This window comes from Brachypodium distachyon, chromosome 3 (assembly GCF_000005505.3).
Source record: "Brachypodium distachyon strain Bd21 chromosome 3, Brachypodium_distachyon_v3.0, whole genome shotgun sequence".
Classification (NCBI taxonomy): Eukaryota; Viridiplantae; Streptophyta; class Magnoliopsida; order Poales; family Poaceae; genus Brachypodium; species Brachypodium distachyon.
The window spans coordinates 53,046,046-53,061,645 of record NC_016133.3 but is presented as its reverse complement, the minus strand read 5'-3'; the positions used below and the strand labels follow the sequence as shown (position 1 = coordinate 53,061,645).

Here is a 15,600-nt window from a genome sequence, read left to right as displayed (position 1 = left end):
TATACATCGTTCGGTTGCAGGTTGGGACTCCTTCTGTTCATAATGAGTGTGAGAGATTTAGTACAAAATTATACTAGGCTCACGAGATTTTCTCCCATTCATAACAAGTGTCACTGATTTTTGTACAAAATTATATTAGGTTTAGTTCAAAATTGCAACACTCATTTTAGATCAGAAGGAATATTTATGTACTAAATCTCCTGAACTTATTATGAATAGGAGGAGTACATAAAAGTAATAAGCTACCAATTTCGTACTAAATCTCCTAACACTCGCTATGGATCAGAGGTAATATATAAAAGTAACACGATACCAATCCCGGCCACTGACAATGACTAAATTATTAAACCCCATTATTAAAACAAAGCACAAGAATACGCGATTCCGGAGGCGTACAGGAAATCCCCATCGGCAAAGGCACAAGGATACGCCGTGTTAAACAGAAAAGATCAACATCGTACAGGAGATTGTTGCAAGTGAACGGCGTTATGTTGTCATTGGTACATGTAAGCCTACAAAATTCAGCCGAGGGGGGCAGTAGCAAAAGAATTGAGGACGAGGAAGCAGGCGAATCGCCCGCCCTGTCCAGGCACTCTCCCCAGAAAGAAACATTGTAATCTACTCCTAGGCATGACCAGCTATCTTTCTTCTCTGTTGGTGCTCCGCGACTTTGTAATCTACAACCTCACGGAACAGGCTCGGGGTGAGCTCACATTCCGTGCTTCCGTAAACTGCAGCTTGCACACTCGCCATCAGCTTTGCGATCTCTCTTCCAGAGAAGCCGTCAGTCTTGGCAGCTGCCTCCTGGATCAAGTCATCGGTGATCCCCTTCACGGCTATCTTCTGAGGCTGGCGACGGAAGAACCTGAACCAGCCCTTTCCTTGCTTGTCGCCAGCTTTCACTATGTACTTGTCCAGGTATAGTTTAAGAAGCTTACACCTCTCTTCTTCCCCGGGCAAGGGGAACTCCAGAACCTCATCGATGCGGTCCGTAACAGCAGAGTCTAGGTCACCAGGTCTGTTGGTCGCTAGTGCAAGTACAATGTCCTTGGATTGGTCACCTGTGCGGAAAAGGAGAGCATTCAGAGCACTCCTTTGGGCTTCACTCATGTATGTCTTGTTCCGTCTGCAGCAGAAAAGAAAATACTCAGAAATGTCAACACTGCAGTTGGAGTAAACATATCACCACTTGGATGAAAATGAAAAAGGGACATAAATATCTTGTAATATCAACATGGGAAGCAGAGAGAACAATTATAGAGCACAAGAAAGTGTCAGCTTCATCAATTAAGATAAACAAGCTTTATACTGCTGATGTTCAGCATGTACTCCCTCAAATCCATAATAAATTTCGCTGATTCAGTACAAAGTATAAATTATAGGAACTTCCACGTACTTTCAGAAGTATTTCAGGTGCTGCAAATTCACTTGGTACCAAGGAATTTCCTTTAAGTTAAGTAGTATGAAGATTTGACTATCACTTACTCGCACAAGAAAGCGTCAGCTTCATCAATGAAGAGAAGCAAGCCTCTATTGGATTTCTTTGCCCAATCAAATAACTGATGAATCTTGGTGACTGCTTGTGATCCCAATGGCGCCACATCTCCACCAGTCATAAGTGCATAATCTAGTCCCTGTAAAATGATTATAGTGTTAGTGAGTTAATGATGTCTCAAAAATATTCCATTAGTGCTCACAGGGAATTGGCTTATACAACTTACAGATTCGCGAGCTAGTTCTCTTGCCGCCATTGTTTTCCCGGTGCCAGGAGGCCCATAGAAAAGCATGTTCCTGAAAGGAGCTTGATGAAGTTTCGTGTTGGCGGTGGCATTAGCTAGCTGATTCACTCTCTTCTGAAGAGAAGGATTTAGAATAACATCACCAAAACCATTCCCATTCTTCCCCAAATTGCTCCCATTTTTCAGTTTGCTAGTCATGGTACTCATAGCACGTGACGGGACACCAGACCAAGGATATTTCCCTCGTGATGACTCTCTGATCAGTGATGGCTGACCTAGAATACGGTCCACATAACCCCAGACTACTCTTGCACCTTCCCTGGGGGCAAATATTTAATCATATAAGAGCATCAAATGCATAAATGAACAACACTGTCAATACAAATATAACTCCAGACACTATTAATGTTGTCGGGACTACAAGTGGCATTTACGGTAAGCTGCCAAGGCAAATGAAATGGAGGGCAGACTGGTAGCACTGCTTTATACTAATTGCTTTCAAGAATTCCAACCGGTTACAATAGCTGGCAAGATAATTCTCGCAATAATACTTGACTTCATAGGCAATACTCCCTCCGAGTACGGTAAGCTGCCAACACAAATGAAATGGAGGGCAGACTGGTAGCACTGCTTTATACTAATTTCTTTCAAGAATTCCAACCGGATACAATAGCTTGCAAGATAATTCACGCAATAATACTTGTCTTCATAGGCAATACTCCCTCCAATTCCATAATACAAGTCCTTTTGGACATTGCCAGTCTCATGCAATTAATTCATTGTGAAAGGATGTTTCTTGACGACTCTAGAAAATCACTTTGATGTCGCGCATGCTACTAATTCTTTTTTTATAGATGGTCAAACCTCGAATGTTTGCCTGCTATTTTATATAAGGACTTATATTGTGAATAAGGGATACGATTTTTAAGTTGCAACTTGCTATTCGAAGCACAACAGCAATCTCACGCAATTAATTCCTTAACCTATAAGGTCCAGTGCAGACACACTTGGAGCACTCTTTTCTCATGGCCACTAACCAATCTGCATGTCTGAAGTTGAAACATATGGAATACATCCTATAAATTTTACCTTGTTGTGTATATCCCGGCTGCAAGTGCTGTTACACCTCCAACTGCTACTACTAGCTTATTCTGATCAGTTAATATCGTTCTCAAACCACCTGAAATGTACAAACATAAAATGATTAGAATCTAAATTAGCATATATCACCACTGATAGATCATGATACGAGCACACCCACACAGTTCACACCACCACCAGGTACAATCATACATAATGTTCCCTGGAGGTCCAGCTAATAACAAACTATATATTCAATTCCAACTAAAGTGAAGGGCAGTCAGTCAGAACTGTCATCCACTAATATGCTACTGATGTCTATTAGACGATGCCACACAGCTAACCGGTGCTCTCCATTGTCGCACCACCATCCTGTCAACTGACCAGCAGGTCATCATATGTCGAAAACACGCCAATGCACATTAATCCATGCATAGTACCATTATAACGAGCCTGCTATTTGTCTAGTTAGTAGTTAATAATCTTAGAGCTAAGTTTAAAATGGTAGAAACGCCTTTTTGTTGTCAAACATATGCACTGCCTGATTATCCATGCTATGCTTGAGACAACTTATAGACATATAAAATTGTTGCCAAACAAATATTATATGATATTACCTGAGACTTCATATATTGCTATATTATGTTTCTTCTGTTATTGCTACCTCTTTGGCCCGCTCATGTCCCAATCCTGGCTCCACAACTGGTCTTCGCCATCTCAATTTTCACAAAGGCAGGTCCTTAAACAAATTTCTACGCATGTTTTTGCTCCACACATCTTTATATACCCCCGGAACAATTTCTCATGATTAGTGGATGATAGGAAAGGTACGCACCGCAACATCACTCAAGTAGCCATTAATACATGCATGGGGAACGAGCAGCAAGCGTGTGATTACTCAGGGAGAGAACATGTTAGCTGAGAGATTAATTGGGTGGGTGGGAGTAAGAGAAGGGCATAATAATGATCATTAATTTACTCCATTATTGTCTCGAAGTATAAAACAATATACTTTCTGGATGGGGGGAGGGAGTATTAAAACTTGGAAAAGTTTCTCGAATTTTTTAACATATGCGATACAAACTTGTAAAAATAGCTTATAGTAGAGATGGTCCAGCAAATTCACAAGTTAAATCAAAATAAGCATGTTGAAATGGTAACTTGGTTAGGTGTACCTCCTATATGCTCAAAAGTTATGTTTATTGCTTGGACCCACTTCTCCCGCTCAGCATTTGCCTTCTCCAAAAACATTCGCCGGTCCACCTCTTCTGACAGTTTCTTTTCAAGTGCTCTCCCCTCTGCATCTGCCTTTGATTTCCGTTCAGCAGTCTCCTGATCTATAAGTGCCTTTGCCTTGTCTGTCTTTCTCCGGGTCTCATGGATTTCTTCCTCAATCTGACGTCTCAGCTGCTCTACCCTAATTGCAGAATCCTCCTGCATCTTCACGAGCTCCTGGTTTCTCGCCCTTTGTGTCTCATTCTCTAACTGTGATCTCTTCCTTGCTAGCTCATCCCCATATCGAGCGATTTGTGCCTTTATTTCAGCTTGCTGTTGCGCAAGTTTTTTCTTCTCGTCATACTCCACACGAGTCTTCTCCTGCAAAATGCTTCATGTTATATATTATATATTATAATAAAAGTAAAACTCCTAATTTGTGACTTCGCAAAAGGAATTGCACTGACCATCAAGCTTTCAATGTGTGAGAATGAAACATGCTACATAAACAAATTAATGTGCAACAATAAATTAACTGTAATAACACAAATATACATTTAGTCAAGTAAATATACATGGCTTGATCTGAAACATTTCACCACTTTTAATAAAATAATGTGTTCTAGAACTTGATTTCATTCAAGAGTTTGAAGAATTAGCAAACATATACATCACAAAATTCACAATGGCGTACCAGCTACTGCAAAGCAAAAGAATAGGAAATAACAAGTTCAATGATTCGTGCGCAGGCTGCACATGACATCCTCTAACTGTAGCATCAAAACTGAGATCTCGCTCCTTCTTGCTATTGGACTGGTCAACGGCTGGGGAAAAGGCAACTTGTCCCCTTCTTCCTAGTTTTCTTCTCCTTATCTTCCGTTCTTCACCAACAATTGCTAAATTGCAAATGCCATTTGCTTGGTCTAGAATGGTTTATTCTTACATGAAGCAAACAAGTGCTTCAGGAATACGAGGCATGAGGATGAAACTTAGTAGATTTCCAATCCAAAGTATCTACATATAGTGAATTTTTCACTAGCATGTGTAACAAGAAAAGTGATGGCCTAGCATCAAAAGAAAACAGTAATGGCCAAAGGTTTTGCAGTGGAGATTATCGTTGTCTGACCAACAAGTAAAAGGTAGCGAATGGATTAGCAATTAGCATACAAGAAAATTTGTTCCATTTTGATCTTGAATGCCTCAGAACGAACTTTTCTGGCAAATGGTTCTGCCAACTTTTGCAACAACTTGAGACGGATACCAATTCGTTGAAAGCATTTAGACTAACAAAGGAAGAGCAAACAACATGACAATAAATATCTCACGAGCTCGATGGTCGCAGCCTCCTTCAGGTGCTCAGCCTTCTGTGCAGTGAGCTCCGCTTGCCGCGTCTCCTCCACCTTGTTTAAATAGGCGAACATCTGCACAGCCATGGTTCGACGTCAGAACCAAGGCTCTTAGGATAGCCTGAACCTCGAGAATCCTACCTTTTTTACATCAGCATCACGATGTTTTTCGTAATCGCGCAGAAGCTCGGCCCCGCGCTCGAGCACATTGGGATCGAACCCTGCGGCGGTAGTGCGGGGGTTGTCGTTCCGGACCCTGGGAGCCTCCTCCGCGGCCGGCGCGGGGGAGGGCTGAGACGGCGGCGGAGCCCCGGGGGGAGGGGGAGGGGGAGGGGTGGGGGAGGAGGAGAAGGGGAAGCGGAAGCCCGAGCCCCCCTCGGCGTGTACCCTCTCGGAGGACACGGCGACGGCCGCCGCGGCGGAGAGGGCGGCGGCCGCGGCTTTCGCGGCGGCGGCGGCCATGGTTTTGACGGGGGTTTGCGGTTGTAGGGTTTAAGGGGCCGGGATGCTTCGAGATCAAAAACGTGGTTGCGGAGACGCGTGTATTTGTGTGTTCGGACGGCGGCTCGAGTTCAGCTTGCGGCCCAAGAAGACCAACTCTTTTCGGTGTTTCTTTTCTTTTCAAGGCGCTTCTCGGTTTTCTTGACAAAGAAGATGGATAGCCACAGCAGTCCTTTTAACCATTTGGGCGTGTGGCTCATTTCTTTTTTTTCTTTTTTCTTGCGATGAAGGCGTGTGGCTCGTTTTAGTCCTTGTATAACGGGGATTACAGCTTCTAACCATTGTACTTGCTTAATGAGCTCACTTTGGTCCCTAATCATACCATCAGGCGATTTCAGCCAAAAAAAAATCTCATACCTCCTCATTTCTTTTTCCACACTTACCATGGTTAGAATATGCAATTCTCGAGTATAAGGACTAAAGTGGACACTAAAGGATTGTTAGTGCATTTTACTCGGTGTTGCTACTGTGAAAAGAGAGAGGAAGGGAGAGACGGGAAAGGGGATAACGGGCTCCTAGAGTTCGCCGTGTAGTATTATTCATTCAAATTTTTTATTGTTGTGTCATCGCTAGCTGAGCCGGGGTTTCTACAAATAAAGTTCACAGATTGACGAGCCAATGTAAATTCATTTAAGGCCATATGAATTAAATGAATTTCATAGAAATCTTGGAGGGACTTAATTCTTATTTTTTCTACGTGGGTTGTTTGATTTGTATCATTGAATACCGTGAACAAAATTATTAGAATTCATGTGCATTATATTTTGCAGGAATTTTTCCATCAATCAAATCTCTAATTGATTACGGTTCTTTTTGTTTCCTTCTGATGTGTTCGATCAAACAAATCTTGGTGCAACCACAGTCTCGAAGGATTTTAACGGGCGTGTCATCGCAATCGTGTAGCTCTTACATTTGAGTCGGATGATGTAGATGGAAAAGAAAAATTAGGTGACAACTACTTGCACGACAAATTGTCCGAACTCCTGTACAAAGATACCAATAACAACCATATATTTACTTGAGAGATTTCTTGTGAAATCAACGACAAGTAATATGGGTCGGAGGGAGTACTAAAATATTTTTTACAGGATCCACCGTGTTACATGAATCTCTACTTTTTCTATCTTCTTACCAACTCTTAGTAATGGCGATGCACTAAAGAAAAAATCATTTTTATATAATGACGTTTTTTCCTAAAAGAGGGAGCTTTCCGACTTCTAGGTAATGACAATGTAACCACTTGTCAACGTATTCTTAGAAGACTCAAACCGAGTGTTCCTCCATCTAAAAAAACGAGTATTCCCTTACCATGCTTGGAACAGTCACGACAAGTCGTCGTTCATAATAACAAATAAGACTGCCGACCAGCTACAACATTGCGCACTGCATGTTTTTTTTATCATCCATTAAAGAAGAAAACTGCATAACAGTTTAGTACAAACCTAAACAGGCAAACACAAAAGAATCACCCCCACACCGATCAACTCTACATCGACACTCTCCATACACGGGAAGAAATTAAATCTCTCTATCAATACACCAGCACTCTTCCATGCATCTCCCTTGATCTGAATTGCCTGCGGGGTCTTGTCGACAGCTGGCGTCTCTGCATCAAATACCACGGCGTTTCTATGTTTTCAAATCATCCAAAAGACTAAGGTGGCAGTCGTGGCCAGGTTCTTCTGCGATCGCCCTTGAAGTTTATATATATCCATTCTCTCCTAAGAATATGTGTTTTCCTAAAAATATGTGTTTTCTCTCTGTATATACACACATTTTCTCAAAACGTGTGTTTTCTCTCTCTATATATATATATTCATTCTCTTTCGAGAATATGCGCTAACGAGAGGCTTAGTTTTACCTTTAGCAATGCCTGGCGCACTGTTTTGTGGGTCCGCGCACTGTTCTGATCAATGTGGCTAGAGTGTAGAATACTGTTGCTCACTATGACTCACCTCCCCCCATAGATAAAAAGTGTAGAGCCGAGGAATATAACAAATCGCCTGATTAATTATAATAGCATTCTTGTACTAATCCTTGTGATACTAATCTTGAATGAAATATCTCCCACCGAATCTGATGCCGTTGCCATCAGAACAGTGGCTGTGGGCCCATAAGCCCTGTGCGCACGTCTCTGTTCCTCCTGTAAAACGGCAGCCGAAGGACTGCACCTGAGATGCTCCTTCCGTCTGCTCCCGTTTCCTTCTACCCCGAGATGAACGGCGAGGGATTGTAGCAGCAGAGTACTCGAGACCATTCCCACCTCACCAAGTTGGCTGACCATGGACCTTATCCTCGCCCTAATCATGTCGTCATGGCATCGTGCCATCGACTCTGCCTGGCTGCCATTTGTTCGCTCCAACTTTTGGATGACACTCCGCAGCTCAAGAAAATCCCGGCACCGCTTTTCAGCCACGAAATCTTGCGACGTGAGACCCCACCGTCCCGCTCAGTTCCATCTCCATTGCACTGAGTAAAAAACGAGGAAGCCGAGTGATTTTTACTCCTTGCCGTAACCAATTCCTGTGGACACCGGTGCTCCATGTAGCCATCCGTTGCAATCGCGAGAATGGTGGTCTCATTCTCGTAGCCCCCCGCGTGCCGTCCCGCACGCCGATGGTCGTAGCATGGTGGGAGGTCTAGTGCTCCCCCAGCCGCAGCACCACCAGGTCGCCACGCCAAGAACCAACCCCCCGGCTGCGCCGGCGCCGGCATCGGAGCAGATCAGGCTGAGGGAGCAGGCGCCATGGCCATGCCGCCCCAGCACCAAGCCGGTCCCGGCGCGGGGCCTGGACGAGGTCAGGAAGGCGCACGCGCGGCACGTCAAGCTCGGCCTCGACCGCTCCCCGCGGCACGCGCGGCCGCTACTCGCCGCGTGCGCGCTCGGGTCGTGGCCGGGCGGCATGGAGTACGCGGCGGCCATCTTCGCGGCGCTCGACGAGCCAGAGGCCTTCGACTACAACACCCTGATGCGCGGCCACGTCGCCCACGACGACCCCGCGGCCGCGCTTCGGCTCTACGCCGCCATGCTGGAGCAGGGCGTCGAGCCCGACCGCTACACGTTCCCGTTCGTGCTCAAGGCGTGCGCGCGGCTCGCGGCCTCGGGGCAAGGGAGGCAGCTCCACGGACACGTCGCGAAGCTCGGGTTCTCCCAGCACGACGAGCACGTGGGCAACAGCCTTATCAGCTTCTACGGCAGGTGCGGCGAGCCGGAGCTGGCTCGCCGCGCGTTCGAGCAGATGGAGGCCGAGGAGAGCACGACGGCGGCTTCCTGGAGCGCGCTGCTGGCCGCGTACACGAGGGCCGGGCTGTGGGCTGACTGCCTCGATTCGTTCGGTGCCATGGCGCGCGCCGGGGGGAGGCCCGAGGAGAGCTCCATGGTGAGCGCGCTCTCGGCGTGCGCGCACCTGGGTGCCTACGACGTCGGCCGGAGCATCCACTGCGCGCTGCTGAGGAACACCGTGGCGCTGAACACGTTCATGGAGACGTCCCTGGTGGACATGTACGCCAAGTGCGGCTGCATCGACAAGGCCTCGGCGGTGTTCGACGCGATGGACGGCAAGAACGAGTGGACGTACAGCGCCATGGTGTCCGGCCTCGCGCTGCACGGGGACGGCCTGAAGGCGCTCCAGGTGTTCGACGCGATGGCCAGGGAGGGCCACAAGCCCGACGAGGCCGTGTACGTCGGCATCCTGAACGCCTGCAGCCGGTCCGGACTGCTCGAGGAAGGGCTCCGTTGCTTCGACCGGATGCGGCTGGAGCACAAGGTGGCACCAAACGCGCAGCACTACGGCTGCATGGTGGACCTCATGGCTCGCGCGGGCAGGCTGGACGACGCGCGCGCGCTCATCGGGAGCATGCCCACGGGGCCGACGGACGCGGCCTGGAGGAGCCTGCTCAACGCGTGCCGGATCCACGGCAACGTCGAGCTCGCCGAGCGCGCGCTCCAGGGGCTGTCCGGCATCGGCGCCGTGAACGCCGGGGACTACGTGATCCTCGCGGACATGCACGCCAGGACCAAGAACTGGGACGCGGCGGCCGCGCTCCGGACGGAGGCGGCGAACAGGGGCCTGGCGCAGGCGCCGGGGTTCAGCGCGGTCGAGGTGCACGGCAGGGCGCACCGGTTCGCGTCGCAGGACAGGTCGCACCCTCGGACGGCCGAGATCTACGAGATGCTCCACCAGATGGAATGGCAGCTCCGGTTCGAGGGCTACGAGCCCGACACGTCGGAGGTGGCCCTGACGCGGGACGCCGGCGAGGAGGAGAAGCGGCGCGCGGTCGCCGCGCACAGCCAGAAGCTGGCAATGGCGTTCGGCCTGCTTAGCACGCCGGAAGGGACTCCCGTGAGGGTCGTCACCAACCTCCGGATGAGCAAGGAGTGCCACGCGTACAGCGCGCTGATATCGGAGATCTTTGGGAGGGAGGTCGTCGTCAGAGACCGGAACCGGTTCCACCGGTTCAGGCGTGGCGCCTGCAGCTGCAGAAACTATTGGTAGTCCCGATTTGGAACTTTGGATTGTGGTGGGATGGTGTAAATATGGGAGTATCATGCAAGTCATTAATCAAAATTTAGTTCCTATATTGTGGATGGATTATATGGTGCGGATATGTGCACTATAACACATTGATTAATCAAAAATTTCAACAGAAAAAGAGAGATTTCTTGTCTGTCGATAACATTCTCGGTTTTGCTATTGAGAAGTGGACGGATTTTTAGTTTGATATCGTTGACGTGCCCGACCGTCGGATCTTAACCCAACGATATCATATTGAAGAGAAGATAGCGGGCATGACTATTAGAACTTAAACCAACGGATATGATTCATCGACTTAGATTTAAAACATTTTGTTTATTAAATCAGGCAACTGAGAAAAAAAATTGGGGGTACGACGGACAAATGAGTTAACCGAAAGTACCTCACAGTAACAGAAAACCTTTAAAACCGACGGCCTGACGCTCATTACATTAACTGACGGCAATACGGCATGCGTAGCTGCTCTGCTTAATTGCATGTTAGATTTGGGGTATCGTGGAGTCATCGGCACCGCGCGTGTACAGTTTTTCCCACGTTTCCGAGCTTCAGCTACCGAAATACTCCATGTAATGTACGCAGATGAGGCTGAGGGTGTGTAGATCCACGCAGAGTGTTTCAGCCTTTCAGGTCATCGACCATTTTTTTTTCCGTCTCATCTTTTACTGTGGCAAAATGTGTTGCTGAATTCAGCTACGCATCTATGTGCACAAGAATTCGCACTACGTACTGTAACTACCAAGACAGTTCGGTACTGATCGGAGAAGAAACCAAAATCTATACTGATCTGGAAAGAAAGCAAATCTGCAATAAGCTGCATTTCGAAATAATTCGCACGCATTTTTGAAAGGTGGGTTTGGCGAGAGAGCAAGCTCGTGCGAGCGTGTTGGCGCCTCCTCCACACGGCCACACCTCCGTTCTCCCGTACCTACCCCCCTCTCCAACCTACGTTCGCTGAATCGCTGCCACCGTATTTATTCGTGCCACCTCTCTCGTCCCACTCTCACGCCAGAGCTTACTTACTTCGAGCCACAGCGCCATCGCGTTGTCTACCTAAGCTCCTCGCCATTCATAATCTCGCGCACCTGGGTACGAACTCGATCGCGATCCGTTGTCCGTCCGTTCCTTAAAAACAGAGGATCATGATCACCGTGGCGGCTCCGGAGGTGCAGCAGCCGCATGCCGCGGCCGCGGAGTCCGTCTCGCGGGCGCCGGAGGAGACGATCTTCCGGTCCAAGCTCCCGGACATCGACATCCCGAGCCACCTGCCCCTGCACGAGTACTGCTTCGCCAGGGCGGCCTCGCTCCCGGACGCGCCGTGCCTCATCGCCGCGGCCACGGGAAGGACCTACACGTTCGCCGAGACGCGCCTTCTGTGCCGCAAGGCCGCGGCCGCGCTCCACGGGCTCGGCGTGGGCCACGGCGACCGCCTCATGGTGCTGCTCCACAACTCCGTGGAGTTCGCGCTGGCCTTCTTCGGCGCGTCCTTCCTCGGCGCCGTCACCACGGCCGCGAACCCGCTCTGCACGCCGCAGGAGATCCACAAGCAGCTCGTCGCTTCCGGCGCCAAGCTCGTCGTGACACAGTCCGCCTACGTCGACAAGCTCCGCCACGAGTGCTTCCCAAGGATCGCCACGTCCACGACCGTTGATGACGAGACGCTCGCCGTGATCACCATCGACGACGCCCCGGATGGTGATGACGAATGCCTGTCGTTCTGGGGAATAGTGGAGGCCGCGGACGAGAGCCGCGTCCCGGAGGCGGCAATCTCGGCGGACGACGCCGTGGCGCTGCCTTACTCGTCGGGCACGACGGGGCTGCCGAAGGGCGTGGTGCTGACGCACGGGGGGCTCGTGGCGAGCGTGGCGCAGCAGGTGGACGGGGAGAACCCGAACCTGGACATGCGTGAGGGGCGCGACGTGGTGCTCTGCGTGCTGCCGCTGTTCCACATCTTCTCGCTCAACTCGGTGCTGCTGTGCGCGCTCCGTGCGGGCGCCGCGGTGCTGCTGATGCCCAGGTTCGAGATGGGCGCCATGCTGGAGGGCATCGAGCGGTGGCGCGTCACCGTGGCGGCCGTGGTGCCGCCGCTGGTGCTGGCTCTGGCCAAGAACCCGGCCGTGGAGAGGCACGATTTGAGCTCCGTCAGGATCGTGCTCTCCGGGGCCGCGCCGCTCGGCAAGGACCTCGAGGACGCGCTCCGCCGCCGAGTGCCGCAGGCCGTCTTCGGACAGGTATGTGTATTTGAATCAGTTGAAGACGACCTGATCTTAGTTTTTGCAAGTGTTGCCCGTGATGATGCGATATCTTTAGCAGCGTGTTGAATAACCGATGCTATTAGTTCCTCCATTAAAATCTCCCCGGTGTGGCAGTGCCCACGTCAATTAGGCGGTGCTTGCAGAAGCGCGGTTTGTATTTTTCAATAAATCCGCTGCGGAGAATGTTCCGTGCCTCGTGATATACGGAACGACTCTGTTTACACCGACGAACGCGATCGATCCAAGAACTGTGCCGTAGGGAAGAACGACCTTGCCTGCAGAATCTCTCACGGGATTACAGCAGTCCACCGTAGCACTCCAGTTTTTTTTCTTTCTTTTTTGACACGACCGTAGTACTCCAGGTTAGGGAGTAGTGCCGAATGCCTACCGCGTAGACGTGCGGCACGACTGTCCGTCCGCTCGATCCAGACAGGCAAAGACGACGTGACCACGTGACACGGATCGCTCACGTGTGAACCCTCGCGACACAAACACATGCCTGCAGCTATAGCCCATCTCCCAATTCTCCATGCACTAGTATCTCGGTATAATAACTTTGCCGAACGGTAGGGCGTACACATCACGTCCCCATCGGCGAGACAGGGGCGAAAGATCGAATCCGAGCCTCTCGTCGAACCTACCTCTCCGCATCGCACGGTCGGACGGTCCCCGACTCCCCGCAGTACGCACGTCTTCGCGTGTCGCGTTCCACCGGGTGACCACGCGCCCGCGCCTCGAACCCACTCCCGAACCGAGCGACCGAGCGAGCACGCGCGCGCAGACGCCGGGCGGGTTCACTTGTGTTTTTTTTCATCAATCGCTGTGCACAACGACGAGACTCTGAATCGATTTTTTTTGAATTCAAGAGGCAAAGCATAAAAGATCTATTCATGAACGAACACAAATAACAAAGATACTCAACAAAATTAAAAGCGCATTGTAGTCATTCGAATTAATTTTCTTGATCATCGTTCGCATCTCGATGCTTCTCCACGTATTCGTTGACAAAATTGCAGAATATCATACTTGCACAAACTGAACTAACCTCGGAGGTTTTGAACGGTGAGAACCTAAGATCATTGAACGCACCATGGCCGGGGTCATACCCCTTGCAAGACAAATCGTAAAGCTGTTTCTCCGTCGATGAATCAACAAGGAAAAATACCAAAAACTCGAAAAGACGTGTCGTGAGAACCACTGATTCCATGACATAGGTTGCAACGTCTACACCAGGTTGACATAGGTTGCAACGTCTACACCAGGACAACAATCTTCTAGACGACGGCGTCTCCATCATCAAGACGCAATCGAGAAGCACACAAAATCATAACAAAAGAAGATAGTAAAACTTGATGACAGACGTTGATCCGGGCCAGATCGGCGTGAGAGACGAGGGGAACCGCTGGAGATGAGCTCTTCTTCGAAGACGGCGGCGGCTAGCCGGCTAGGGTAGGGTTTGTAGATCCGGGGGTCACGGTCACGAGTAACCTTGGGCGTAATCTCTGAATCTCTGATGATGACGCGCTCCGCGGTACGTTGCAGGGGTACGGGATGACGGAGGCCGGGCCGGTGCTGTCCATGTGCCCCGCGTTCGCCAGGGAGCCGACGCCGGCCAAGTCCGGGTCGTGCGGCACGGTGGTGCGCAACGCCCAGCTCAAGGTGGTCGACCCCGACACGGGCTTCTCCCTCGCCCGGAACCTCCCCGGCGAGATCTGCATCCGCGGCCCACAGATCATGAAAGGTAGTGCTACCATTCGGCTGTTATCGTAGGCGACTAGGCGGGGTACCGAACGAACGCCAACTGACAGCTGCAACTTTGTGCGACCGTGCAGGCTACTTGAACGACCCCGAGGCCACCGCCGCGACCATCGACGTCGAGGGGTGGCTCCACACCGGCGACATCGGCTACGTCGACGACGACGACGAGGTGTTCATCGTCGACCGCGTCAAGGAGCTCATCAAGTTCAAGGGCTTCCAGGTACCAACAACAAACACGACATCTGCAAAACAGCGTGTGCCAGTCTTCAGCGTATGTTACTGCCTTCTGAACAAGCAGTGCACTTGTGTGGTGGCCCTGTAGGTGCCGCCGGCCGAGCTGGAGGCTCTGCTCATCGCGCATCCGTCCATCGCCGACGCGGCCGTCGTCTCGTAAGACCACACTCTCCCGGTCCTTCGATATCGTTCAACGATCAGTTGTATCATAAGCAGAATGTACTGCTCGGGGTAATGAACTGGAAGCATGCATGTAAAATTGGCAGGCAAAAGGATGACGCCGCCGGTGAGGTTCCGGTCGCCTTCGTAGTGCGCGCCGCAGATTCCGACGTCACCGAGCAGGCTATCAAGGAGTTCGTGTCCAAGCAGGTAGTTCCGCACTCACAGTAGTAGCTACCTACAAGCGACGACATCTTTGGTTGACGAGTCTATGCTATCTCTGACCCGTAATTTTTTTCTTCCTCCGGCCAATTCTCAGGTGGTGTTTTACAAGAGGCTGCACAAGGTGTACTTCACCCACGCGATCCCAAAGTCGGCGTCAGGGAAGATTCTGAGGAAGGAACTCAGAGCCAAACTCGCCTCCCCAGCCACAGCCTGAAGAGTTTGTTTACAAGAGACCTTGCATTGCTCCATTCCAATCACTTGAGAACGGCAATTCAAGATACACCTTGTGCAGTGTGTGGAAATGGGGGATGAAATTGTGTGTCTATATGTTTTTGTATGCGACTACTCTCACAATTGAGGAGAACCATGTATTGGGTTGGGTCCATGATAATGTTAAAGATGGTTCATTTTGATGTCACCATTCTCCAATAAGAAATCCTGTTATATTTCAAGTGCTTGACTGAACTCAAAAATAGCATCCAGCAATGGTTTCGCAGGCATAGCAAATTGCCTGAGTAACCGCAGACAGAAAAAAACGAGCTACAGACGATGAAAG

At 50.0% G+C, this 15,600-nt stretch overlaps 3 protein-coding genes and 1 long non-coding RNA gene across 4 annotated transcripts; 2 read left to right on the top strand and 2 right to left on the bottom strand.

Moving 5' to 3' along the window:
* Window positions 1-340: 340 nt before the first annotated feature.
* Window positions 341-5,901, bottom strand: LOC100837079 (ATPase family AAA domain-containing protein 3C). Its single transcript, XM_003570107.4, has 7 exons — window positions 5,522-5,901; window positions 5,360-5,455; window positions 3,995-4,415; window positions 2,829-2,919; window positions 1,722-2,058; window positions 1,486-1,634; window positions 341-1,126 (listed from the first exon to the last, which is right to left on the bottom strand). The coding sequence occupies exons 1-7, from the start codon at window positions 5,840-5,842 to the stop codon at window positions 625-627; spliced, it is 1,917 nt and encodes a 638-aa protein (XP_003570155.1). The 5' UTR covers window positions 5,843-5,901; the 3' UTR covers window positions 341-624.
* Window positions 5,902-7,203: 1,302 nt separating this feature from the next.
* Window positions 7,204-7,857, bottom strand: LOC112272026. Its single transcript, XR_002965696.1, has 2 exons — window positions 7,743-7,857; window positions 7,204-7,487 (listed from the first exon to the last, which is right to left on the bottom strand). It is a non-coding gene; the product is annotated as an uncharacterized LOC112272026 (long non-coding RNA).
* Window positions 7,858-8,008: 151 nt separating this feature from the next.
* LOC100836771 (pentatricopeptide repeat-containing protein At1g31920) lies at window positions 8,009-10,558 on the top strand. Its single transcript, XM_014901615.2, has 2 exons — window positions 8,009-10,438; window positions 10,473-10,558. The coding sequence occupies exon 1, from the start codon at window positions 8,509-8,511 to the stop codon at window positions 10,375-10,377; it is 1,869 nt and encodes a 622-aa protein (XP_014757101.1). The 5' UTR covers window positions 8,009-8,508; the 3' UTR covers window positions 10,378-10,438; window positions 10,473-10,558.
* A 785-nt stretch (window positions 10,559-11,343) lies between these two features.
* Window positions 11,344-15,462, top strand: LOC100836460 (probable 4-coumarate--CoA ligase 2). Its single transcript, XM_003570105.4, has 6 exons — window positions 11,344-12,644; window positions 14,211-14,409; window positions 14,501-14,646; window positions 14,749-14,816; window positions 14,927-15,029; window positions 15,139-15,462. Exons 1-6 carry the CDS (start codon window positions 11,556-11,558, stop codon window positions 15,256-15,258), a joined length of 1,725 nt encoding a protein of 574 aa, XP_003570153.1. The 5' UTR covers window positions 11,344-11,555; the 3' UTR covers window positions 15,259-15,462.
* Window positions 15,463-15,600: the final 138 nt, after the last annotated feature.

What these genes read in the sequence shown, in the direction of transcription:
- LOC100837079 (XM_003570107.4), bottom strand. Translation starts at nt 5,842, where the DNA reads ATGGCCGCCGCCGCCGCGAAAGCCGCGGCCGCCGCCCTCTCCGCCGCG. An exon ending in AACTTTTGAGCATATAGGAG is followed by an intron (nt 2,920 to 3,994) that starts GTACACCTAACC and finishes TGTACATTTCAG; the next exon opens with GTGGTTTGAGAACGATATTA. An exon ending in GAGAACTAGCTCGCGAATCT is followed by an intron (nt 1,635 to 1,721) that starts GTAAGTTGTATA and finishes ATCATTTTACAG; the next exon opens with GGACTAGATTATGCACTTAT.
- LOC100836771 (XM_014901615.2), top strand. Translation starts at nt 8,509, where the DNA reads ATGGTGGGAGGTCTAGTGCTCCCCCAGCCGCAGCACCACCAGGTCGCC.
- LOC100836460 (XM_003570105.4), top strand. Translation starts at nt 11,556, where the DNA reads ATGATCACCGTGGCGGCTCCGGAGGTGCAGCAGCCGCATGCCGCGGCC. An exon ending in TCAAGTTCAAGGGCTTCCAG is followed by an intron (nt 14,647 to 14,748) that starts GTACCAACAACA and finishes GTGGCCCTGTAG; the next exon opens with GTGCCGCCGGCCGAGCTGGA. An exon ending in AGGAGTTCGTGTCCAAGCAG is followed by an intron (nt 15,030 to 15,138) that starts GTAGTTCCGCAC and finishes GCCAATTCTCAG; the next exon opens with GTGGTGTTTTACAAGAGGCT.